The sequence below is a fragment of the Festucalex cinctus genome, chromosome 17, assembly GCF_051991245.1.
Source record: "Festucalex cinctus isolate MCC-2025b chromosome 17, RoL_Fcin_1.0, whole genome shotgun sequence".
NCBI lineage: Eukaryota > Metazoa > Chordata > Actinopteri > Syngnathiformes > Syngnathidae > Festucalex > Festucalex cinctus.
In genome coordinates this window covers 13,333,186-13,361,172 of record NC_135427.1, presented here as the reverse complement: position 1 = coordinate 13,361,172, position 27,987 = coordinate 13,333,186, and the positions used below count along the sequence as shown (strand labels likewise).

Here is a 27,987-nt window from a genome sequence, read left to right as displayed (position 1 = left end):
GACCATGTATAGTAAGGCTTTTTTTTTCTGACACAAAAGCGACCATGTATAGTAAGGCTTTTTTTTTCCGACAAAAAAACGACCATGTATAGTAAGGCCTTTTTTTCCGACAAAAAAAACGACCATGTATAGTAAGGCTTTTTTTTTTCGACAAAAAAACGACCATGTATAGTAAGGCTTTTTTTTCTGACAAAAAAACGACCATGTATAGTAAGGCCTTTTTTTCCGACAAAAAAAACGACCATGTATAGTAAGGCTTTTTTTTTTCGACAAAAAAACGACCATGTATAGTAAGGCTTTTTTTTCCGACAAAAAAACGACCATGTATAGTAAGGCTTTTTTTTCCGACAAAAAACGACCATGTATAGTAAGGCTTTTTTTTTTTTCGACAAAAAAACGACCATGTATAGTAAGGCCTTTTTTTCCGACAAAAAACGACCATGTATAGTAAGGCTTTTTTTTTTTCGACAAAAAAACGACCATGTATAGTAAGGCCTTTTTTTCCGACAAAAAAAAACGACCATGTATAGTAAGGCTTTTTTTTTCGACAAAAAAACGACCATGTATAGTAAGGCTTTTTTTTCCGACAAAAAAACGACCATGTATAGTAAGGCTTTTTTTTCCGACAAAAAAATGACCATTTATAGAAAGGCTTTTTTTCCCGACAAAAAACGACAATGTATAGTAAGGCTTTTTTTTTCGACAAAAAAACGACCATGTATAGTAAGGCTTTTTTTTCCGACAAAAAAATGACCATGTATAGTAAGGCTTTTTTTTTCTGACACAAAAGCGACCATGTATAGTAAGGCTTTTTTTTTTCCGACAAAAAAACGACCATGTATAGTAAGGCCTTTTTTTCCGACAAAAAAAACGACCATGTATATATAGTAAGGCTTTTTTTTTTCGACAAAAAAACGACCATGTATAGTAAGGCTTTTTTTTCTGACAAAAAAACGACCATGTATAGTAAGGCTTTTTTTTCCGACAAAAAAACGACCATTTATAGTAAGGCTTTTTTTTTTCCGACAAAAAAAACGACCATGTATAGTAAGGCTTTTTTTTTTCGACAAAAAAACGACCATGTATATAGTAAGGCTTTTTTTTTCCGACAAAAAAACGACCACTTTATTTTATTTTTTTAATTTTTATTTATTTATTTTTTTTAAATTCCTAGTCATACTTACTAAACTCATTGCCCCTCTTTCCAGTAAACCGGCTAACAGCCCCGTGGTCTAGTGGTAGAATGTCTACCCACAGACACTGAGGTTGTGGGTTCGATCCCAGGCTGAGTCAAACCAAATGACCATGTATAGTAAGGCTTTTTTTTTCGACAAAAAAAACGACCATGTATAGTGAGGCTTTTTTTTTCCGACAAAAAACGACCATGTATAGTAAGGCTTTTTTTTTTTCGACAAAAAAACGACCATGTATAGTAAGGCCTTTTTTTCAGACAAAAAAAACGACCATGTATAGTAAGGCTTTTTTTTCCGACAAAAAAATGACCATGTATAGTAAGGCTTTTTTTTTCTGACACAAAAGCGGCCATGTATAGTAAGGCTTTTTTTTTCCGACAAAAAAACGACCATGTATAGTAAGGCCTTTTTTTCCGACAAAAAAAACGACCATGTGTAGTAAGGCTTTTTTTTTTCGACAAAAAAACGACCATGTATAGTAAGGCCTTTTTTTCCGACAAAAAAAACGACCATGTATAGTAAGGCTTTTTTTTTCGACAAAAAAACGACCATGTATAGTAAGGCTTTTTTTTCCGACAAAAAAATGACCATTTATAGAAAGGCTTTTTTTTCCGACAAAAAACGACAATGTATAGTAAGGCTTTTTTTTTCGACAAAAAAACGACCATGTATAGTAAGGCGTTTTTTATTTTATGAAAAAAACGACCATGTATAGTAAGGCTTTTTTTTTCAGACAAAAAAACGACCATGTATAGTAAGGCTTTTTTTTTCGACAAAAAAACGACCACGTATAGTAAGGCCTTTTTTTCCGACAAAAAAAACGACCATGTATAGTAAGGCTTTTTTTTTCGACAAAAAAACGACCATGTATAGTAAGGCTTTTTTTTCCGACAAAAAAATGACCATTTATAGAAAGGCTTTTTTTTCCGACAAAAAACGACAATGTATAGTAAGGCTTTTTTTTTCGACAAAAAAACGACCATGTATAGTAAGGCGTTTTTTATTTTATGAAAAAAACGACCATGTATAGTAAGGCTTTTTTTTTCAGACAAAAAAACGACCATGTATAGTAAGGCTTTTTTTTTCGACAAAAAAACGACCACGTATAGTAAGGCGTTTTTTTTATTTCATTAAAAAAAACGACCATGTATAGTAAGCCGTTTTTTATTTTATGAAATAAACGACCATGTATAGTAAGGCGTTTTTTGTTTTATGAATAAAACGACCATGTATAGTAAGGCGTTTTTTATTTTATGAAAAAAACGACCATGTATAGCAAGGCCTTTTTTTCCAACAAAAAAAAACGACCATGTATAGTAAGGCTTTTTTTTTCGACAAAAAAACGACCATGTATAGTAAGGCTTTTTTTTCCGACAAAAAAACGACCATGTATAGTAAGGCTTTTTTTTCCGACAAAAAAATGACCATGTATAGTCAGGCTTTTTTTTTTCTGACACACCATGTATAGTAAGGCTTTTTTTTTTTTCGACAAAAAAACGACCATGTATAGTAAGGCTTTTTTTTCCGACAAAAAAACGACCATGTATAGCAAGGCTTTTTTTTCCGACAAAAAAACGACCATGTATAGTAAGGCTTTTTTTTTTCGACAAAAAAACGACCATGTATAGTAAGGCCTTTTTTTCCGACAAAAAAAACGACCATGTATAGTAAGGCTTTTTTTTTCGACAAAAAAACGACCATGTATAGTAAGGCTTTTTTTTCCGACAAAAAAACGACCATGTATAGTAAGGCTTTTTTTTCCGACAAAAAAATGACCATTTATAGAAAGGCTTTTTTTTCCGACAAAAAACGACAATGTATAGTAAGGCTTTTTTTCGACAAAAAAACGACCATGTATAGTAAGGCGTTTTTTATTTTATGAAAAAAACGACCATGTATAGTAAGGCTTTTTTTTTCAGACAAAAAAACGACCATGTATAGTAAGGCTTTTTTTTTCGACAAAAAAACGACCACGTATAGTAAGGCGTTTTTTTATTTCATTAAAAAAACGACCATGTATAGTAAGCCGTTTTTTATTTTATGAAATAAACGACCATGTATAGTAAGGCGTTTTTTGTTTTATGAATAAAACAACCATGTATAGTAAGGCGTTTTTTATTTTATGAAAAAAACGACCATGTATAGCAAGGCCTTTTTTTCCAACAAAAAAAAACGACCATGTATAGTAAGGCTTTTTTTTTCGACAAAAAAACGACCATGTATAGTAAGGCTTTTTTTTTCTGACACAAAAGCGACCATGTATAGTAAGGCTTTTTTTTTTTCGACAAAAAAATGACCATGTATAGTAAGGCTTTTTTTTTTCGACAAAAAAACGACCATGTATAGTAAGGCCTTTTTTTCCGACAAAAAAAACGACCATGTATAGTAAGGCTTTTTTTTCCGACAAAAAAACGACCATGTATAGTAAGGCTTTTTTTTCCGACAAAAAAATGACCATTTATAGAAAGGCTTTTTTTTCCGACAAAAAACGACAATGTATAGTAAGGCTTTTTTTTTCGACAAAAAAACGACCATGTATAGTAAGGCGTTTTTTATTTTATGAAAAAAACGACCATGTATAGTAAGGCTTTTTTTTTCAGACAAAAAAACGACCATGTATAGTAAGGCTTTTTTTTTCGACAAAAAAACGACCACGTATAGTAAGGCGTTTTTTTTATTTCATTAAAAAAAACGACCATGTATAGTAAGCCGTTTTTTATTTTATGAAATAAACGACCATGTATAGTAAGGCGTTTTTTGTTTTATGAATAAAACGACCATGTATAGTAAGGCGTTTTTTATTTTATGAAAAAAACGACCATGTATAGCAAGGCCTTTTTTTCCAACAAAAAAAAACGACCATGTATAGTAAGGCTTTTTTTTTCGACAAAAAAACGACCATGTATAGTAAGGCTTTTTTTTCCGACAAAAAAACGACCATGTATAGTAAGGCTTTTTTTTCCGACAAAAAAATGACCATGTATAGTCAGGCTTTTTTTTTTCTGACACACCATGTATAGTAAGGCTTTTTTTTTTTTCGACAAAAAAACGACCATGTATAGTAAGGCTTTTTTTTCCGACAAAAAAACGACCATGTATAGCAAGGCTTTTTTTTCCGACAAAAAAACGACCATGTATAGTAAGGCTTTTTTTTTCGACAAAAAAACGACCATGTATAGTAAGGCCTTTTTTTCCGACAAAAAAAACGACCATGTATAGTAAGGCTTTTTTTTTCGACAAAAAAACGACCATGTATAGTAAGGCTTTTTTTTCCGACAAAAAAACGACCATGTAGAGTAAGGCTTTTTTTTCCGACAAAAAAATGACCATTTATAGAAAGGCTTTTTTTTCCGACAAAAAACGACAATGTATAGTAAGGCTTTTTTTTTCGACAAAAAAACGACCATGTATAGTAAGGCGTTTTTTATTTTATGAAAAAAACGACCATGTATAGTAAGGCTTTTTTTTTCAGACAAAAAAACGACCATGTATAGTAAGGCTTTTTTTTTCGACAAAAAAACGACCACGTATAGTAAGGCGTTTTTTTATTTCATTAAAAAAAACGACCATGTATAGTAAGCCGTTTTTTATTTTATGAAATAAACGACCATGTATAGTAAGGCGTTTTTTGTTTTATGAATAAAACAACCATGTATAGTAAGGCGTTTTTTATTTTATGAAAAAAACGACCATGTATAGCAAGGCCTTTTTTTCCAACAAAAAAAAACGACCATGTATAGTAAGGCTTTTTTTTTCGACAAAAAAACGACCATGTATAGTAAGGCTTTTTTTTTCTGACACAAAAGCGACCATGTATAGTAAGGCTTTTTTTTTTTCGACAAAAAAATGACCATGTATAGTAAGGCTTTTTTTTTTCGACAAAAAAACGACCATGTATAGTAAGGCCTTTTTTTCCGACAAAAAAAACGACCATGTATAGTAAGGCTTTTTTTTCCGACAAAAAAACGACCATGTATAGTAAGGCTTTTTTTTCCGACAAAAAAATGACCATTTATAGAAAGGCTTTTTTTTCCGACAAAAAACGACAATGTATAGTAAGGCTTTTTTTTTCGACAAAAAAACGACCATGTATAGTAAGGCGTTTTTTATTTTATGAAAAAAACGACCATGTATAGTAAGGCTTTTTTTTTCAGACAAAAAAACGACCATGTATAGTAAGGCTTTTTTTTTCGACAAAAAAACGACCACGTATAGTAAGGCGTTTTTTTTATTTCATTAAAAAAAACGACCATGTATAGTAAGCCGTTTTTTATTTTATGAAATAAACGACCATGTATAGTAAGGCGTTTTTTGTTTTATGAATAAAACGACCATGTATAGTAAGGCGTTTTTTATTTTATGAAAAAAACGACCATGTATAGCAAGGCCTTTTTTTCCAACAAAAAAAAACGACCATGTATAGTAAGGCTTTTTTTTTCGACAAAAAAACGACCATGTATAGTAAGGCTTTTTTTTCCGACAAAAAAACGACCATGTATAGTAAGGCTTTTTTTTCCGACAAAAAAATGACCATGTATAGTCAGGCTTTTTTTTTTCTGACACACCATGTATAGTAAGGCTTTTTTTTTTTTCGACAAAAAAACGACCATGTATAGTAAGGCTTTTTTTTCCGACAAAAAAACGACCATGTATAGCAAGGCTTTTTTTTCCGACAAAAAAACGACCATGTATAGTAAGGCTTTTTTTTTCGACAAAAAAACGACCATGTATAGTAAGGCCTTTTTTTCCGACAAAAAAAACGACCATGTATAGTAAGGCTTTTTTTTTCGACAAAAAAACGACCATGTATAGTAAGGCTTTTTTTTCCGACAAAAAAACGACCATGTAGAGTAAGGCTTTTTTTTCCGACAAAAAAATGACCATTTATAGAAAGGCTTTTTTTTCCGACAAAAAACGACAATGTATAGTAAGGCTTTTTTTTTCGACAAAAAAACGACCATGTATAGTAAGGCGTTTTTTATTTTATGAAAAAAACGACCATGTATAGTAAGGCTTTTTTTTTCAGACAAAAAAACGACCATGTATAGTAAGGCTTTTTTTTTCGACAAAAAAACGACCACGTATAGTAAGGCGTTTTTTATTTTATGAAATAAACGACCATGTATAGTAAGGCGTTTTTTGTTTTATGAATAAAACAACCATGTATAGTAAGGCGTTTTTTATTTTATGAAAAAAACAACCATGTATAGCAAGGCCTTTTTTTCCAACAAAAAAAAACGACCATGTATAGTAAGGCTTTTTTTTTCGACAAAAAAACGACCATGTATAGTAAGGCTTTTTTTTTCTGACACAAAAGCGACCATGTATAGTAAGGCTTTTTTTTTCAGACAAAAAAACGACCATGTATAGTAAGGCTTTTTTTTTCGACAAAAAAACGACCACGTATAGTAAGGCGTTTTTTTTATTTCATTAAAAAAAACGACCATGTATAGTAAGCCGTTTTTTATTTTATGAAATAAACGACCATGTATAGTAAGGCGTTTTTTGTTTTATGAATAAAACAACCATGTATAGTAAGGCGTTTTTTATTTTATGAAAAAAACAACCATGTATAGCAAGGCCTTTTTTTCCAACAAAAAAAAACGACCATGTATAGTAAGGCTTTTTTTTTCGACAAAAAAACGACCATGTATAGTAAGGCTTTTTTTTTCTGACACAAAAGCGACCATGTATAGTAAGGCTTTTTTTTTTTCGACAAAAAAATGACCATGTATAGTCAGGCTTTTTTTTTTCTGACACACCATGTATAGTAAGGCTTTTTTTTTTTTTCGACAAAAAAACGACCATGTATAGTAAGGCTTTTTTTTCCGACAAAAAAACGACCATGTATAGCAAGGCTTTTTTTTCCGACAAAAAAATGACCATGTATAGTAAGGCTTTTTTTTTTTTTGACACAAAAGCGACCATGTATAGTAAGGCTTTTTTTTTTCCGACAAAAAAACGACCATGTATAGTAAGGCCTTTTTTTCCGACAAAAAAAAACGACCATGCATAGTAAGGCTTTTTTTTTTCGACAAAAAAACGACCATGTATAGTAAGGCTTTTTTTTCCGACAAAAAAACGACGCTTTTTTTTTTCGACAAAAAAACGACCATGTATAGTAAGGCCTTTTTTTCAGACAAAAAAAACGACCATGTATAGTAAGGCTTTTTTTTCCGACAAAAAAATGACCATGTATAGTAAGGCTTTTTTTTTCTGACACAAAAGCGGCCATGTATAGTAAGGCTTTTTTTTTTCGACAAAAAAACGACCATGTATAGTAAGGCCTTTTTTTCCGACAAAAAAAACGACCATGTATAGTAAGGCTTTTTTTTTTCGACAAAAAAACGACCATGTATAGTAAGGCTTTTTTTTTCGACAAAAAAACGACCATGTATAGTAAGGCTTTTTTTCCGACAAAAAAACGACCATGTATAGTGAGGCTTTTTTTTTCGACAAAAAAACGACCATGTATAGTAAGGCTTTTTTTTCCGACAAAAAAACGACCATGTATAGTAAGGCTTTTTTTTCCGACAAAAAAATGACCATTTATAGAAAGGCTTTTTTTTCCGACAAAAAACGACCATGTATAGTAAGGCTTTTTTTTTTTTCGACAAAAAAATGACCATGTATAGTAAGGCCTTTTTTTCCGACAAAAAACGACCATTTATAGTAAGGCTTTTTTTTTTTCGACAAAAAAACGACCATGTATAGTAAGGCCTTTTTTTCCGACAAAAAAAACGACCATGTATAGTGAGGCTTTTTTTTTCGACAAAAAAACGACCATGTATAGTAAGGCTTTTTTTTCCGACAAAAAAACGACCATGTATAGTAAGGCTTTTTTTTCCGACAAAAAAATGACCATTTATAGAAAGGCTTTTTTTTCCGACAAAAAACGACAATGTATAGTAAGGCTTTTTTTTTCGACAAAAAAACGACCATGTATAGTAAGGCGTTTTTTATTTTATGAAAAAAACGACCATGTATAGTAAGGCTTTTTTTTTCAGACAAAAAAACGACCATGTATAGTAAGGCTTTTTTTTTCGACAAAAAAACGACCACGTATAGTAAGGCGTTTTTTTATTTCATTAAAAAAAACGACCATGTATAGTAAGCCGTTTTTTATTTTATGAAATAAACGACCATGTATAGTAAGGCGTTTTTTGTTTTATGAATAAAACGACCATGTATAGTAAGGCGTTTTTTATTTTATGAAAAAAACGACCATGTATAACAAGGCCTTTTTTTCTAACAAAAAAAAACGACCATGTATAGTAAGGCTTTTTTTTTCGACAAAAAAACGACCATGTATAGTAAGGCTTTTTTTTCCGACAAAAAAACGACCATGTATAGTAAGGCTTTTTTTTCCGACAAAAAAATGACCATGTATAGTCAGGCTTTTTTTTTTCTGACACACCATGTATAGTAAGGCTTTTTTTTTTTTTCGACAAAAAAACGACCATGTATAGTAAGGCTTTTTTTTTCGACAAAAAAACGACCATGTATAGTAAGGCTTTTTTTTCCGACAAAAAAACGACCATGTATAGTAAGGCTTTTTTTTCCGACAAAAAACGACCATGTATAGTAAGGCTTTTTTTTTTTCCGACAAAAAAACGACCATGTATAGTAAGGCCTTTTTTTCCGACAAAAAACGACCATGTATAGTAAGGCTTTTTTTTTTTTCGACAAAAAAACGACCATGTATAGTAAGGCCTTTTTTTCCGACAAAAAAAACGACCATGTATAGTGAGGCTTTTTTTTTCGACAAAAAAACGACCATGTATAGTAAGGCTTTTTTTTCCGACAAAAAAACAACCATGTATAGTAAGGCTTTTTTTTCCGACAAAAAAATGACCATTTATAGAAAGGCTTTTTTTTCCGACAAAAAACGACAATGTATAGTAAGGCTTTTTTTTTCGACAAAAAAACGACCATGTATAGTAAGGCGTTTTTTATTTTATGAAAAAAACGACCATGTATAGTAAGGCTTTTTTTTTCAGACAAAAAAACGACCATGTATAGTAAGGCTTTTTTTTTCGACAAAAAAACGACCACGTATAGTAAGGCGTTTTTTTATTTCATTAAAAAAAACGACCATGTATAGTAAGCCGTTTTTTATTTTATGAAATAAACGACCATGTATAGTAAGGCGTTTTTTGTTTTATGAATAAAACGACCATGTATAGTAAGGCGTTTTTTATTTTATGAAAAAAACGACCATGTATAGCAAGGCCTTTTTTTCCAACAAAAAAAAACGACCATGTATAGTAAGGCTTTTTTTTTCGACAAAAAAACGACCATGTATTGTAAGGCTTTTTTTTCCGACAAAAAAACGACCATGTATAGTAAGGCTTTTTTTTCCGACAAAAAAATGACCATGTATAGTCAGGCTTTTTTTTTTCTGACACACCATGTATAGTAAGGCTTTTTTTTTTTTTGACACAAAAGCGACCATGTATAGTAAGGCTTTTTTTTTTCCGACAAAAAAACGACCATGTATAGTAAGGCCTTTTTTTCCGACAAAAAAAACGACCATGTATAGTGAGGCTTTTTTTTTCGACAAAAAAACGACCATGTATAGTAAGGCTTTTTTTTCCGACAAAAAAACGACCATGTATAGTAAGGCTTTTTTTTCCGACAAAAAAATGACCATTTATAGAAAGGCTTTTTTTTCCGACAAAAAACGACAATGTATAGTAAGGCTTTTTTTTTCGACAAAAAAACGACCATGTATAGTAAGGCGTTTTTTATTTTATGAAAAAAACGACCATGTATAGTAAGGCTTTTTTTTTCAGACAAAAAAACGACCATGTATAGTAAGGCTTTTTTTTTCGACAAAAAAACGACCACGTATAGTAAGGCGTTTTTTTATTTCATTAAAAAAAACGACCATGTATAGTAAGCCGTTTTTTATTTTATGAAATAAACGACCATGTATAGTAAGGCGTTTTTTGTTTTATGAATAAAACGACCATGTATAGCAAGGCCTTTTTTTCTAACAAAAAAAAACGACCATGTATAGTAAGGCTTTTTTTTTCGACAAAAAAACGACCATGTATAGTAAGGCTTTTTTTTCCGACAAAAAAACGACCATGTATAGTAAGGCTTTTTTTTCCGACAAAAAAATGACCATGTATAGTTAGGCTTTTTTTTTTCTGACACACCATGTATAGTAAGGCTTTTTTTTTTTTTCGACAAAAAAACGACCATGTATAGTAAGGCTTTTTTTTTCGACAAAAAAACGACCATGTATAGTAAGGCTTTTTTTTCCGACAAAAAAACGACCATGTATAGTAAGGCTTTTTTTTCCGACAAAAAACGACCATGTATAGTAAGGCTTTTTTTTTTTTAGACAAAAAAACGACCATGTATAGTAAGGCCTTTTTTTCCGACAAAAAACGACCATGTATAGTAAGGCTTTTTTTTTTTCGACAAAAAAATGACCATGTATAGTAAGGCCTTTTTTTCCGACAAAAAAAACGACCATGTATAGTGAGGCTTTTTTTTTCGACAAAAAAACGACCATGTATAGTAAGGCTTTTTTTTCCGACAAAAAAACGACCATGTATAGTAAGGCTTTTTTTTCCGACAAAAAAATGACCATTTATAGAAAGGCTTTTTTTTCCGACAAAAAACGACAATGTATAGTAAGGCTTTTTTTTTCGACAAAAAAACGACCATGTATAGTAAGGCGTTTTTTATTTTATGAAAAAAACGACCATGTATAGTAAGGCTTTTTTTTTCAGACAAAAAAACGACCATGTATAGTAAGGCTTTTTTTTTCGACAAAAAAACGACCACGTATAGTAAGGCGTTTTTTTATTTCATTAAAAAAAACGACCATGTATAGTAAGCCGTTTTTTATTTTATGAAATAAACGACCATGTATAGTAAGGCGTTTTTTGTTTTATGAATAAAACGACCATGTATAGTAAGGCGTTTTTTATTTTATGAAAAAAACGACCATGTATAGCAAGGCCTTTTTTTCCAACAAAAAAAAACGACCATGTATAGTAAGGCTTTTTTTTTCGACAAAAAAACGACCATGTATTGTAAGGCTTTTTTTTCCGACAAAAAAACGACCATGTATAGTAAGGCTTTTTTTTTCCGACAAAAAAATGACCATGTATAGTCAGGCTTTTTTTTTTCTGACACACCATGTATAGTAAGGCTTTTTTTTTTTTTTCGACAAAAAAACGACCATGTATAGTAAGGCTTTTTTTTCCGACAAAAAAACGACCATGTATAGCAAGGCTTTTTTTTCCGACAAAAAAATGACCATGTATAGTAAGGCTTTTTTTTTTTTTGACACAAAAGCGACCATGTATAGTAAGGCTTTTTTTTTTCCGACAAAAAAACGACCATGTAGAGTAAGGCCTTTTTTTCCGACAAAAAAAAACGACCATGCATAGTAAGGCTTTTTTTTTTCGACAAAAAAACGACCATGTATAGTAAGGCTTTTTTTTCCGACAAAAAAACGACCATGTATAGTAAGGCTTTTTTTTCCGACAAAAAAATGACCATGTATAGTCAGGCTTTTTTTTTTCTGACACAAAGGCGACCATGTATAGTAAGGCTTTTTTTTTTTTTTCGACAAAAAAACGACCATGTATAGTAAGGCTTTTTTTTCCGACAAAAAAACGACCATGTATAGTAAGGCTTTTTTTTCCGACAAAAAAACGACCATGTATAGTAAGGCTTTTTTTTCCGACAAAAAAATGACCATTTATTGTAAGGCTTTTTTTTCCGACAAAAAACGACAATGTATAGTAAGGCGTTTTTTATTTTATGAAAAAAACGACCATGTATAGTAAGGCGTATTTATTAAAAAACGACCATGTATAGTAAGGCATTTTTTATTTTATGAAAAAAACGACCATGTATAGTAAGGCTTTTTTTTTCGACAAAAAAACAACCACGTATAGTAAGGCGTTTTTTTATTTCATTAAAAAAAACGACCATGTATAGTAAGGCGTTTTTTATTTGATGAAAAAAACGACCATGTATAGTAAGGCGTTTTTTATTTTATGAAAAAAACGACCATGTATAGTATGGTGTTTTTTATAAAAAAAAAAAAAACGACCATGTATAGTAAGGCGTTTTTTTTTGTTTTTTTTTAACGACCATGTATAGTAAGGCGTTTTTTATTATATGAAAAAAAAACGACCATGTATAGTAAGGCGTTTTTTATTTTATGAAAAAAACGACCATGTATAGTAAAGCGTTTTTTATTTTATGAAAAAAACGACCATGTATAGTAAGGCGTTTTTTATTTTATGAAAAAAACGACCATGTATAGTAAGGCGTTTTTTATTTTATTAAAAAAACGACCATGTATAGTAAGGCGTTTTTTTTTTTTTAAAAACGACCATGTATAGTAAGGCGTTTTTTATTTTATGAAAAAATCGACCATTTATAGTAAGGCGTTTTTTATTTTATTAAAAAAAACGACCATGTATAGTAAGGCGTTTTTTATTTTATTAAAAACATGACTATGTATAGTAAGGCGTTTTTTTTGTTTTTTTTTTTAAAAACGACCATGTATAGTAAGGCGTTTTTTATTTTATGAAAAAAACGACGATGTATAGTAAGGCGTTTTTTATTTTATTAAAAAAACGACCATGTATAGTAAGGCTTTTTTTTTCGACAAAAAAACGACCATGTATTGTAAGGCTTTTTTTTCCGACAAAAAAACGACCATGTATAGTAAGGCTTTTTTTTTCGACAAAAAAATGACCATGTATAGTAAGGCGTTTTTTATTTTATGAAAAAATCAACCATTTATAGTAAGGCGTTTTTTATTTTATTAAAAAAAACGACCATGTATAGTAAGGCGTTTTTTATTTTATTAAAAACATGACTATGTATAGTAAGGCGGTTTTTTTGTTTTTTTTAAAAAAACGACCATGTATAGTAAGGCTTTTTTTTCCGACAAAAAAACGACCATGTATAGTAAGGCTTTTTTTTCCGACAAAAAAACGACCATGTATAGTAAGGCTTTTTTTTTCGACAAAAAAACGACCATGTATTGTAAGGCTTTTTTTTCCGACAAAAAAACGACCATGTATAGTAAGGCTTTTTTTTTCGACAAAAAAATGACCATGTATAGTAAGGCGTTTTTTATTTTATGAAAAAATCAACCATTTATAGTAAGGCGTTTTTTATTTTATTAAAAAAAACGACCATGTATAGTAAGGCGTTTTTTATTTTATTAAAAACATGACTATGTATAGTAAGGCGTTTTTTTTGTTTTTTTTAAAAAAACGACCATGTATAGTAAGGCTTTTTTTTCCGACAAAAAAACGACCATGTATAGTAAGGCTTTTTTTTTCGACAAAAAAACGACCATGTATTGTAAGGCGTTTTTTATTTAAAAAAAAAAACGACCATGTATAGTAAGGCGTTTTTTTTGTTTTTTTTTACAACGACCATGTATAGTAAGGCGTTTTTTATTTAAAAAAAAAAAACGACCATGTATGGTAAGGCGTTTTTTATGAAAAAAAAAAACGGCCGTGTATAGTAAGCCGTTTTTTATTTTAAAAAAACGACCATGTATAGTAAGGCGTTTTTTTATTTTATGAAAAAAAACGACCATGTATAGTAAGGCGTTTTTTATGAAAAAAAAAACGGCCGTGTATAGTAAGGCGTTTTTTATTTTAAAAAAACGACCATGTATAGTAAGGCGTTTTTTTATTTTATGAAAAAAAACGACCATGTATAGTAAGGCGTTTTTTATTTTATGAAAAAAACGACCATGTATTGTAAGGCGTTTTTTATTTTATGAAAAAAACGACCATGTATCGTCAGGCGTTTTTTATTTTATGAAAAAAACGACCATGTATAGTAAGGCGTTTTTTATTTTATGAAAAAAACGACCATGTATAGTAAGGCGTTTTTTTTTTTAAAAAAACGACCATGTATAGTAAGGCGTTTTTTATTTTATGAAAAAATCGACCATTTATAGTAAGGCGTTTTTTATTTTATTAAAAAAAACGACCATGTATAGTAAGGCGTTTTTTATTTTATTAAAAACATGACTATGTATAGTAAGGCGTTTTTTTTGTTTTTTTTTTAAAAAACGACCATGTATAGTAAGGCGTTTTTTATTTTATGAAAAAAACGACGATGTATAGTAAGGCGTTTTTTATTTTATTAAAAAAACGACCATGTATAGTAAGGCTTTTTTTTTCGACAAAAAAACGACCATGTATTGTAAGGCTTTTTTTTCCGACAAAAAAACGACCATGTATAGTAAGGCTTTTTTTTTCGACAAAAAAATGACCATGTATAGTAAGGCGTTTTTTATTTTATGAAAAAATCAACCATTTATAGTAAGGCGTTTTTTATTTTATTAAAAAAAACGACCATGTATAGTAAGGCGTTTTTTATTTTATTAAAAACATGACTATGTATAGTAAGGCGTTTTTTTTGTTTTTTTTTAAAAAACGACCATGTATAGTAAGGCTTTTTTTTCCGACAAAAAAACGACCATGTATAGTAAGGCTTTTTTTTCCGACAAAAAAACGACCATGTATAGTAAGGCTTTTTTTTTCGACAAAAAAACGACCATGTATTGTAAGGCTTTTTTTTCCGACAAAAAAACGACCATGTATAGTAAGGCTTTTTTTTTCGACAAAAAAATGACCATGTATAGTAAGGCGTTTTTTATTTTATGAAAAAATCAACCATTTATAGTAAGGCGTTTTTTATTTTATTAAAAAAAACGACCATGTATAGTAAGGCGTTTTTTATTTTATTAAAAACATGACTATGTATAGTAAGGCGTTTTTTTTGTTTTTTTTAAAAAAACGACCATGTATAGTAAGGCTTTTTTTTCCGACAAAAAAACGACCATGTATAGTAAGGCTTTTTTTTTCGACAAAAAAACGACCATGTATTGTAAGGCGTTTTTTATTTAAAAAAAAAAACGACCATGTATAGTAAGGCGTTTTTTTTGTTTTTTTTTACAACGACCATGTATAGTAAGGCGTTTTTTATTTAAAAAAAAAAAACGACCATGTATGGTAAGGCGTTTTTTATGAAAAAAAAAAACGGCCGTGTATAGTAAGCCGTTTTTTATTTTAAAAAAACGACCATGTATAGTAAGGCGTTTTTTTATTTTATGAAAAAAAACGACCATGTATAGTAAGGCGTTTTTTATGAAAAAAAAAACGGCCGTGTATAGTAAGGCGTTTTTTATTTTAAAAAAACGACCATGTATAGTAAGGCGTTTTTTTATTTTATGAAAAAAAACGACCATGTATAGTAAGGCGTTTTTTATTTTATGAAAAAAACGACCATGTATTGTAAGGCGTTTTTTATTTTATGAAAAAAACGACCATGTATCGTCAGGCGTTTTTTATTTTATGAAAAAAACGACCATGTATAGTAAGGCGTTTTTTATTTTATGAAAAAAAACGACCATGTATAGTAAGGCGTTTTTTATTTAAAAAAAAAACGACCAAGGCGTTTTTTAATTTATGAAAAAAACGACCATGTATAGTAAGGCGTTTTTTATTTTATGAAAAAAAAAACGACCATGTATAGTAAGGCGTTTAAAAAAAAAAAAAAACGACCATGTATTGTAAGGCTTTTTTTTCCGACAAAAAAACGACCATGTATAGTAAGGCTTTTTTTTTCGACAAAAAAATGACCATGTATAGTAAGGCGTTTTTTATTTTATGAAAAAATCAACCATTTATAGTAAGGCGTTTTTTATTTTATTAAAAAAAACGACCATGTATAGTAAGGCGTTTTTTATTTTATTAAAAACATGACTATGTATAGTAAGGCGTTTTTTTTGTTTTTTTTAAAAAAACGACCATGTATAGTAAGGCTTTTTTTTCCGACAAAAAAACGACCATGTATAGTAAGGCTTTTTTTTTCGACAAAAAAACGACCATGTATTGTAAGGCGTTTTTTATTTAAAAAAAAAAACGACCATGTATAGTAAGGCGTTTTTTTTGTTTTTTTTTACAACGACCATGTATAGTAAGGCGTTTTTTATTTAAAAAAAAAAAACGACCATGTATGGTAAGGCGTTTTTTATGAAAAAAAAAAACGGCCGTGTATAGTAAGGCGTTTTTTTTTGTTTTTTTTTAAACGACCATGTATAGTAAGGCGTTTTTTATTATATGAAAAAAAACGACCATGTATAGTAAGCCGTTTTTTATTTTATGAAAAAAACGACCATGTATAGTAAGGCGTTTTTTATTTTATGAAAAAAACGACCATGTATAGTAAGGCGTTTTTTATTTTATGAAAAAAACGACCATGTATAGTAAGGCGTTTTTTATTTTATTAAAAAAACGACCATGTATAGTAAGGCGCTTTTTTTTTTTTAAAAACGACCATGTATAGTAAGGCGTTTTTTATTTTATGAAAAAAATCGACCATTTATAGTAAGGCGTTTTTTATTTTATTAAAAAAAACGACCATGTATAGTAAGGCGTTTTTTATTTTATTAAAAAAACGACCATGTATAGTAAGGCGTTTTTTATTTTAAAAAAAAAACGACCATGTATAGTAAGGCGTTTTTTTTTTTTTTTTTTTTTAAACGACCATGTATAGTTAGGCGTTTTTTATTTTTTTTAAAAAACGACCATGTATAGTAAGGCGTTTTTTATGAAAAAAAAAAAACGACCATTATAGTAAGGCGTTTTTTATTTTATGAAAAAAACGACCATGTATTGTAAGGCGTTTTTTATTAAAAAAACGACCATGTATAGTAAGGCGTTTTTTATTTTATGAAAAAAAACGACCATGTATAGTAAGTCGTTTTTTATTTTAAAAAAAACCGACCATATATAGTAAGGCGTTTTTTATTTTATGAAAAAAAACGACCATGTATAGTAAGGCGTTTTTTATAAAAAAAAAAAAAACGACCATTATAGTAAGGCGTTTTTTATTTTATGAAAAAAACGACCATGTATTGTAAGGCGTTTTTTATTAAAAAAACGACCATGTATAGTAAGGCGTTTTTTAATTTATGAAAAAAACGACCATGTATAGTAAGTCGTTTTTTATTTTTTTTAAAAAACGATCATGTATAGTAAGGCGTTTTTTATTTTATGAAAAAAAAACGACCATGTATAGTAAGGCGTTTTTTATTTTATGAAAAAATCGACCATTTATAGTAAGGCGTTTTTTATTTTATTTAAAAAAACGACCATGTATAGTAAGGCGTTTTTTATTTTATGAAAAAAACGACCATGTATAGTAAGGCGTTTTTTATTTTATTAAAAAAACGACCATGTATAGTAAGGCGTTTTTTATTTTATGAAAAAAACGACCATGTATAGTATGGTGTTTTTTATGAAAAAAAAACGGCCGTGTATAGTAAGGCGTTTTTTATTTAAAAAAAAACGAGCATGTATAGTAAGGCGTTTTTTATTTTATGAAAAAAAACGACCATGTATAGTAAGGCGTTTTTTATTAAAAAAAAAAAAAACGACCATTATAGTAAGGCGTTTTTTATTTTATGAAAAAAACGACCATGTATCGTCAGGCGTTTTTTATTTTATGAAAAAAACGACCATAAGGCGTTTTTTATTTAAAAAAAAAAAAACGACCATGTATAGTAAGGCGTTTTTTATTAAAAAAAACGACCATGTATAGTAAGGCGTTTTTTATTTTATGAAAAAAAACGACCATGTATAGTAAGGCGTTTTTTATTTTAAAAAAAAACGACCATGTATAGTAAGGCGTTTTTTAATTTATGAAAAAAACGACCATGTATAGTAAGGCGTTTTTATTTTATGAAAAAAAAACGACCATGTATAGTAAGGCGTTTTTTTAAAAAAAAAAAAACGACCATGTATAGTAAGGCGTTTTTTTTTTTTTTTTTTTTAAACGACCATATATAGTAAGGCGTTTTTTATTTTATGAAAAAAAAACGACCATGTATAGTAAGGCGTTTTTTTTTTTAAAAAAACGACCATGTATAGTAAGGCGTTTTTTATTTTATGAAAAAATCGACCATTTATAGTAAGGCGTTTTTTATTTTATTAAAAAAAACGACCATGTATAGTAAGGCGTTTTTTATTTTATTAAAAACATGACTATGTATAGTAAGGCGTTTTTTTTTTTTATTTAAAAAACGACCATGTATAGTAAGGCGTTTTTTATTTTATGAAAAAAAACGACCATGTATAGTAAGGCGTTTTTTTTTTTTTTTTAAAACGACCATGTATAGTAAGGCGTTTTTTATGAAAAAAAAAACGGCCGTGTATAGTAAGGCGTTTTTTATTTAAAAAAAACGACCATGTATAGTAAGGCGTTTTTTATTTTATGAAAAAAAACGACCATGTATAGTAAGGCGTTTTTTATAAAAAAAAAAAAAAAAACGACCATTATAGTAAGGCGTTTTTTATTTTATGAAAAAAACGACCATGTATTGTAAGGCGTTTTTTATTTTATGAAAAAAACGACCATGTATCGTCAGGCGTTTTTTATTTTATGAAAAAAACGACCATGTATAGTAAGGCGTTTTTTATTAAAAAAAAAAAAACGACCATGTATAGCAAGGCGTTTTTTATTAAAAAAACAACCATGTATAGTAAGGCGTTTTTTATTTTATGAAAAAAAACGACCATGTATGGTAAGGCGTTTTTTATTTAAAAAAAAAAACGACCATGTATAGTAAGGCGTTTTTTATTTTATGAAAAAAAACGACCATGTATAGTAAGGCGTTTTTTTTTTTTTTTTTTAAAACGACCATGTATAGTAAGGCGTTTTTTATTATATGAAAAAAAACGACCATGTATAGTAAGCCGTTTTTTATTTTATGAAAAAAACGACCATGTATAGTAAGGCGTTTTTTATTTTATGAAAAAAACGACCATGTATAGTAAGGCGTTTTTTATTTTATGAAAAAAACGACCATGTATATTAAGGCGTTTTTTTTTTTAAAAAAACGACCATGTATAGTAAGGCGTTTTTTATTTTATGAAAAAAATCGACCATTTATAGTAAGGCGTTTTTTATTTTATTAAAAAAAACGACCATGTATAGTAAGGCGTTTTTTATTTTATTAAAAACATGACTATGTATAGTAAGGCGTTTTTTTTGTTTGTTTTTTTAAAAACGACCATGTATAGTAAGGCGTTTTTTATTTAAAAAAAAAAAAACGACCATGTATAGTAAGGCGTTTTTTTTTGTTTTTTTTTAAACGACCATGTATAGTAAGGCGTTTTTTATTTTTTTTAAAAACGACCATGTATAGTAAGGCGTTTTTTATGAAAAAAAAAACGACCATGTATAGTAAGGCGTTTTTTATTTTATGAAAAAAAACGACCATGTATAGTAAGGCGTTTTTTATAAAAAAAAAAAAAACGACCATTATAGTAAGGCGTTTTTTATTTTATGAAAAAAACGACCATGTATTGTAAGGCGTTTTTTATTTTATGAAAAAAACGACCATGTATCGTCAGGCGTTTTTTATTTTATGAAAAAAACGACCATGTATAGTAAGGCGTTTTTTATTAAAAAAACGACCATGTATAGTAAGGCGTTTTTTATTTTATGAAAAAAAACGACCATGTATAGTAAGGCGTTTTAAAAAAAAAAAAAACGACCATGTATAGTAAGGCGTTTTTTTTTTTGTTTTTTTTAAAACGACCATGTGTAGTAAGGCGTTTTTTATTTTATGAAAAAAACGACCATGTATAGTAAGGCGTTTTTTATTTTATAAAAAAAAACGACCATGTATAGTAAGGCGTTTTTTATGAAAAAAAAAACGGCCGTGTATAGTAAGGCGTTTTTTATTAAAAAAAAAAACGACCATGTATAGTAAGGCGTTTTTTATTTTATGAAAAAATCGACCATTTATAGTAAGGCGTTTTTTATTTTATTAAAAAAAACGACCATGTATAGTAAGGCGTTTTTTATTTTATTAAAAACATGACTGTATAGTAAGGCGTTTTTTTTATTTTATTTAAAAAACGACCATGTATAGTAAGGCGTTTTTTATTTTATGAAAAAAACGACCATGTATAGTAAGGCGTTTTTTATTTTATTAAAAAAACGACCATGTATAGTAAGGCGTTTAAAAAAAAAAAAAAAAACAACCATGTATAGTAAGGCGTTTTTTATTTTATGAAAAAAAACGACCATGTATAGTAAGGCGTTTTTTATTTTATGAAAAAAACGACCATGTATAGTAAGGCGTTTTTTATTTTATGAAAAAAACGACCATGTATAGTAAGGCGTTTTTTATTTTATTAAAAAAACGACCATGTATAGTAAGGCGTTTTTTATGAAAAAAAAAAACGGCCGTGTATAGTAAGGCGTTTTTTATTTTATGAAAAAAAACGACCATGTATAGTAAGGCGTTTTTTATTTTATGAAAAAAACGACCATGTATAGTAAGGCGTTTTTTATTTTATGAAAAAAACGACCATGTATAGTAAGGCGTTTTTTATTTTATTAAAAAAACGACCATGTATAGTAAGGCGTTTTTTATTTTATTAAAAAAACGACCATGTATAGTATGGTGTTTTTTATAAAAAAAAAAAAACGACCATGTATAGTAAGGCGTTTTTTATGAAAAAAAAAACGGCCGTGTATAGTAAGGCGTTTTTTATTAAAAAAAAAAACGACCATGTATAGTAAGGCGTTTTTTATTTTATGAAAAAATCGACCATTTATAGTAAGGCGTTTTTTATTTTATTAAAAAAAACGACCATGTATAGTAAGGCGTTTTTTTTATTTTATTTAAAAAACGACCATGTATAGTAAGGCGTTTTTTATTTTATGAAAAAAACGACCATGTATAGTAAGGCGTTTTTTATTTTATTAAAAAAACGACCATGTATAGTAAGGCGTTTAAAAAAAAAAAAAAAAACAACCATGTATAGTAAGGCGTTTTTTATTTTATGAAAAAAAACGACCATGTATAGTAAGGCGTTTTTTATTTTATGAAAAAAACGACCATGTATAGTAAGGCGTTTTTTATTTTATGAAAAAAACGACCATGTATAGTAAGGCGTTTTTTATTTTATTAAAAAAACGACCATGTATAGTAAGGCGTTTTTTATGAAAAAAAAAAACGGCCGTGTATAGTAAGGCGTTTTTTATTTTATGAAAAAAAACGACCATGTATAGTAAGGCGTTTTTTATTTTATGAAAAAAACGACCATGTATAGTAAGGCGTTTTTTATTTTATGAAAAAAACGACCATGTATAGTAAGGCGTTTTTTATTTTATTAAAAAAACGACCATGTATAGTAAGGCGTTTTTTATTTTATTAAAAAAACGACCATGTATAGTATGGTGTTTTTTATAAAAAAAAAAAAACGACCATGTATAGTAAGGCGTTTTTTTTTTTTTTTTTTTAAACGACCATGTATAGTAAGGCGTTTTTTATTTTATGAAAAAAAAAACGGCCGTGTATAGTAAGGCGTTTTTTATAAAAAAAAAAAAAAAACGACCATTATAGTAAGGCGTTTTTTATTTTATGAGAAAAACGACCATGTATTGTAAGGCGTTTTTTATTTTATGAAAAAAACGACCATGTATAGTAAGGTTGCCCCCCCCCCCCAAAAAAAAAAAAAAAAAACTACCATGTTTACTTAATTTCCATACCGCATTAATTAGTAACTGACAGCCCTAATAGTAAGACTTAAAAATGACATGATGTTTTGTAAGGTTAAAAAAATATATATATATATATAGGACTAAAAATTGCATGATGCATCTTAACGAAAAAAAAATACATGATACAAAAGGTAAAAAAAAATAAATGGCATGATGTACAGTAAGACTTGAAAATTATGTTGTATTCTGAGGTTAAAAAAATGTATAATGTATAGTAAGAAAAAAAATACGTTTGTTTACTTGTAAGACACACATACCAAAATGTGAAAGTTGTTCTGATTTCACCCCAAAAATACAAGCTTTGTTTTTTTTTTACAGTGTAGTAGTGCAGCAGAGTGAGCGTGTAATGCGTAGCGGTCGAGCAAAAAGTGGCACAAGTCGAGGAAGAACTCCGGGAATGCCCAAGGTCACCACCGGCCGGGAAGGAGTGTGCGGAGGCGTGACCGTCGACTGACCCCTGCGCCGTTCCACCAAAAACCGCGTCCGCGCCGCAACATGTCGCAAAGCAACTCCACGTCTTCACTGCCATGTCACGTCAAATCACGTCACACGTGTGGACGCGTTCACTCAAACTGGGAGTTTTCTCTGTGGCCGCTGCGAGCATGCGAAACCTGGCGCCGGCTTGCGCATTCCTGACGCTGGGGAGTCTCGTTTTTTTTGGGTGTGGGGATGTTGCGTTTTGTCATAAAAGAGACGGCCGGGGGCGGGCGGAGCAGCAACAGCAGCAGCTGATATCCAGATGTTGAGCGAGACTCGAATCGGTGCTTGGAGTGCACGGCGGCCGACACGCACACAACAAGGGCGACGCTTGAAAGCATCAGGAAATGATCTGCAGGCGAGCGAGCTGTTTTTTTCCCCCTCCAAAACAAACAACTGCACTCAAATCTTGTATTAAGTCAACTTACAGTACATTGCTAAAACAACCATCTCCATTTACTACACTTGGAAAGTGGAATTATTTTCATGTGGAATCCAGATAAGGCAAGGTGGATCGTAGTTTTTGATTATTTTTAAAATGCTTCATTTAGTTTTATTTATATATTTATTTGTCAAGGATAGTTATAGTTAATCTTCGTGAACTATAACCTTGCATTAAAGCCATCATTTGGCCAATTTAATTCGACTTCCAAGCACTCAATAAGCACTTTTGTAATGCACAAGTCCTCGAAAACAACGTTGCCTTAAGAATATTAGCTTGATGCTAATGTATAATGAAAAACACCATTGAGGGGCTACTAGCATTTGTAGTCGCGTTATAACGCTTTAACCAACAAATATATAAACACAAGCAACATATGGTGACTGACAGTATCTTAATACAAGAATATTTTCTTTATCCTCTGCAAAAAAAAACGAAAAAAAAAAAACGACCATTATAGCTTACTGAGAGTAGCAGTGACTGTTTGACTGCATTATGCTGCCCCCTGGTGGCCAATGTGTTTTCCTTTTAACTTACAGATAAGTGAATGTGAAGAATGTGTGGGAGGAACGACTGTACATCTTGTTTTACTCTGACTGCTTCAAGATGGGCCTCCCGCCTGAGCCTTCAAAGACTAACAGGTGTGTGTTTCTGTGGGAAACTGCAAATATGAGCACTTGTCAGTTCCATGATACTTTCATATTGTCATGAACACGCCAAATCGTTATGACATTCATATTTTCGTCAGTATGTTTCGTGTCTTGTGTTGACTTGTCAGTGACATAAGCGGCTGGAGGGATGGCTAAATATAAGACAGTGATGAAAGCACTGATTTCAGAGTGACCTGAAGGCAACACCTGACACCTAATTATCTTAAATTAAGTATTGCCTTCAATGACGGTCTGAAATCAGAGCTTTTGCATGGCTGAACAGATACAGACAAAGTGAGGAAAGTGCACACTTTAGTTTAGACTGTCCCTGAAGGCCACCTGACGTCAACCTGATTATCACAACTCGAATGTGGCCTTCAAGGTCAGTCCAGAATCAATGGCGACAGAAAAGCTCAAGACTTTTCAGACTACTCCTGAACGCAACACGTGACATTTTCTTAAATTGGTTACCTTCAGGGTCAGCCTGAAATTTCAGACCGTCATTGAAGGCAACACCTGACATACACCTTATATTACTGTAGCGGTGTTGCCTTCATTGTCAGACTGCAAAGATAACTAGCTCGACAGATAACTTTTCTTTAGTCTTCAGGGTGGCCCGACATTCGAGAGGGTCGCCGCATGTGGCGGATGATGGTCGCCTGAAATCAGGCCATCGGAATGCGGAACCGGTCAACTAATGTAAGCCGGTAAAGGAAACGCGTCCCACACTGCACACAGACACTTGAAGTACACACAGCAAAGTTGAACATAAGCAACTCCAACTTACTTTTTTGTGCGCGCACGCCGTGGAAAGCGCTTAGCAACGCCACGAAAAATCCCAAAATTGTACATAAAGCGTGAGAGTCCATCGTTTGGAAGTGTGCGCTCGATACACACCTTCCACAATAATAATAATAATAATTTAAATTAACTAGAAAAAAAACAAATTCACGCAAAGAGCGACGAGCTCGCGGTGGTCGTCAGCACGGAAAAGTGAACATCACGGAGTGACTCACCGGGACCACTGTGCTCCGTGTTTTTAACACACTGCACACTGGAGCACACACCCACACACAGCATGAGTCATTTCCTATCCACTCCACACTGCTCCACTTCACTCAGGAAACTCCACCATGGACTTTTTTTTTCTCTCGTCTTTTTCCCACACACTGTGCATGCAACACAACAAGCTAGTGGACATACGCGCGCGCATAACAAAAAAATGTTTCACTTTTTAAACGTCGTCTTTGATTGCCACATATTTGACACACGGGGGTGCGAGAGGGTGAGAGACCTTCTTGTAGTCTGGATTCAATCGTGTTCTCATGATTACCACGCCTGGCGACGTCATCCCTGCTTGCCTGCCAACGCACGCACGCAGAGTGGAGAACAGCGTGCGCGCAAAAAAAAAGAAAAAAAAAAAGAAAAGAAAAACAAACAAACCCTGATGACATCCAATGGAGCAACGTGCTTTGTTTTGGGGAAAACTTCAATAATAAGCGCATCCTGCACTAACAGGACACGCCACATGGGGTGGAACAGAGGCATAGTGGTGAACATGTCCGCCTCGAGGCTTGAATCTGGGATCGTCTTCCCATTTTACAAATACGTTAGGTTCATTAAATTGCGCGCAGGTGTGAATGTCAATTTAAGTCATCTTGTTTCCTGATTTTAACAGTGACCGTAAAGCCAAAGCACGTTGCAAGAAAAAAATAAAAAAATAAAACAATTTGTGACTTCCTCTCAAATGGTAACCATTAAGTTTGACAGCAAGCTTTGTACAACAAAAATCATGAATTACATTTTTTTCCCACCCCTCTCTCTTAATAGTGTGACCTTCTCACTTTGCAAAGACGCAAGTGTCCCTGACGCAAAGTGGTGATGGTGTTCGCGTCTGGGGGGAGGGCGTAGCCTCCTGCAAACGTGCAAATATGCAATAACAAGGCAGTCGACTCACATGGCTGCTCGGCTCCAAACATCTGGAGGTGTGCGACACCACCCCGAGTTATTAGCGCCTGCTTCAAGGCCGACAAGCTTTCTCAATTCAAATATGTCTTATATGAATTTGGAGTTTATTTTTTTGCAACCATCATTTATTTTGGCTACAATGCTTCCAATAAGAGTTAGATTCTCGCCCAATCAGATTTCAGCATCTCTCTGTTGCCATGACAATCGAACATGCCGAATATAACAGAAATGCTTCTGTTGATGATTGATTGATTGCTAGCAAAACATACATTGATCCATTTTACTCATCAGCATCTTGTCACTTGGAAAGCAGAAACCTCATAAGTCCAACATTTCATATTTTTTCACAAATCATTACGATTGGTCAGTTTCCATGTACTGTTAGTTTGACACATTAACCAATTAAAAAAATGCTGCAAATAGCTTAAAAACAATTTATTAACCCTTTTACACTCAACCATCCCTCACTGCGGGAGCTTTGCAGCATTACATCACATCAAGATTGATTTTTTCTTTTTCTTTAAATTGTGCCTTTTCACTTGTGAAAAGTTGTGATTTTAGAAATATGAGGTTTCTGTCAAACAGCGACAAACAATTACCTGTTAACATGCATACTGCTACAAAGTATTGCTGTTGTTTCCTATAATGGTGACATGATAGCGTTGAGTCGGTTAAATTGTGCTAGTTACCAAATGCACAGCCTCCAGTTATAGCACACATTTTTTTTTTTAAGTCTACATTATAACAAAGTCTCCTGGAACGTTGATGTAACTGTTCCCAAATGCTGAATTAACTTTTTTTTTTTTCTCCCCCTCTCTCCCTCTGAGTGGAGTCTGGAAGCTTTCCTGCACAACATGGTGTGAACTGCCTTTCCCACAAGTTCTAACGTCAAACAGACGCGAGCCAACCTCCCGGCAAACGTTTCACATGGGCCGGCGAGCGAGCGGGAGGAGGCAGAGGGGGGGGGGGGGGGGGGGGGGGGGCTCATCGCATTCATGACGCCTGAAGAATGTCCTCGCGCGGCGGCGCAGATGTTTTTCTACTCGACCTCTCGGACGACCTGGAGCCGCGCGGCGGACGCCCAGATGTGCTGACTTTCCACTGATGCCATTGCACAACGGTAATGAGCCACTAGAAGCTGCAGATGTTGTGTCAAACGCGCCCGGGGGCTCCATGGCAACGGGACCAACACACACACGCACACACATACAAATGAAACGCACAACTCAACGCACACAAACACAAAACGATCATGATGAAACAAACACGTTAAAAAAAAAAACATGCAAGAATATGCACATTAACAAAAGCACATCAAAACAATAGAAAAAAGTGCAACATACACACACCAAATACACACAAATACAGGCACATACGAAAACACAACACTTTCGCACCCACACAAAAAATAGTAAAGAAACACAACAAAGTGCACACAACTATGAAAAAAAAAACATGCACATACCAAACACAAGAACAGATACAACACAAAACAGTCACACATGGGAACAAAAAGAAATAAATAAAAATAAAAATGCAACAAACTCACACAAATGAAACAAAACAACACAGGTACACACAAACTCCAACCACACACAGAAAACAAAACACAACCATGACACAGACACACAAAAACAGATACTGTCCACAAATGAAACACAAAGTAACGAATGCATGAAACATACAAACAGGGCACAAAGACACAAAAAAGTAAAAGCATGAAACACACAAACAAAAACAATCATGAGACGTAAAAAACATGCAAAAAAAAACCCCGCACAATAACAAAAGCACAAAAAAATAGAAAAAAGTCACACACATGAAAAAAAAAACGTAAATACAAGCACAACAAATAAACCACACAAATACATACAAATTCACGGCCACAAACAAAAATAGAAACAAAGGAAAAACAACAAAGTGCACACAAACACGAACGCAAAAACAATAAATAAATAAATAAAATAGATGCACGTACACACGTGGGAACAAAAAATAAAAATAAAACAAACACAAATGAAACAAAACAGGTACACTCAAATTAACACAAATTAAAAACACAGCCATGACACAGACACACACATCACAACATACACACGCACAAAAAAAACCCAAACAGATACACAAAGTAACAAAAGCATGAAACACACAAAGCACAAGACACAAAAAAGTTAAAAGGGATTCTTTACTTATTTAGACATTTTTGGCAGTCAAACATTAATATTTTCCCGATAATAAATTAGATATTTTCATTAATTTTTATTTTGAAAATAACATCACAAGGGCTCAGGTAACCAATCACAGCTCAGCTTGTGAATGTCACATGACCAAACCTAGAAAACAGGTGAGCTGTGATTGGTTACCTGAGCCCTTGTGATGTTATTTTCAAAATAAAAATTAATGAAAATATCTAATTAATTATAGGCAAAATATTAACTTTATTGCTATAATGGGCTCAATAAGTGAAGTATCCCTTTAAAGCATGAAAATCACAACACAAAACGCACACAAACACAAAACAACCATGAAACAAATGCACACAAAAAACATGCAAGAAAACACACATTAACAAAAGCATGAACAAACAAAATAGAAAAAAAAGTGCAACAAGACACACCAAACAGTACATGAAAGAAAACACACAAAATAGTAACAAAGGCAT

At 31.6% G+C, this 27,987-nt stretch overlaps 1 protein-coding gene across 1 annotated transcript in view; it reads right to left on the bottom strand.

Annotated features, from left to right (window-relative positions):
* The window catches only part of LOC144005627 (tumor necrosis factor receptor superfamily member 12A), a 102,569-nt gene extending 78,100 nt beyond the window's left edge, over positions 1 to 24,469 (bottom strand). Inside the window, exon 1 of the mRNA XM_077503979.1 lies at positions 24,145 to 24,469. Coding sequence (XP_077360105.1) covers positions 24,145 to 24,226 — 82 coding nt within the window. The 5' untranslated portion in view covers positions 24,227 to 24,469. The remainder of the gene's footprint in view (positions 1 to 24,144) is intronic.
* Positions 24,470 to 27,987: the final 3,518 nt, after the last annotated feature.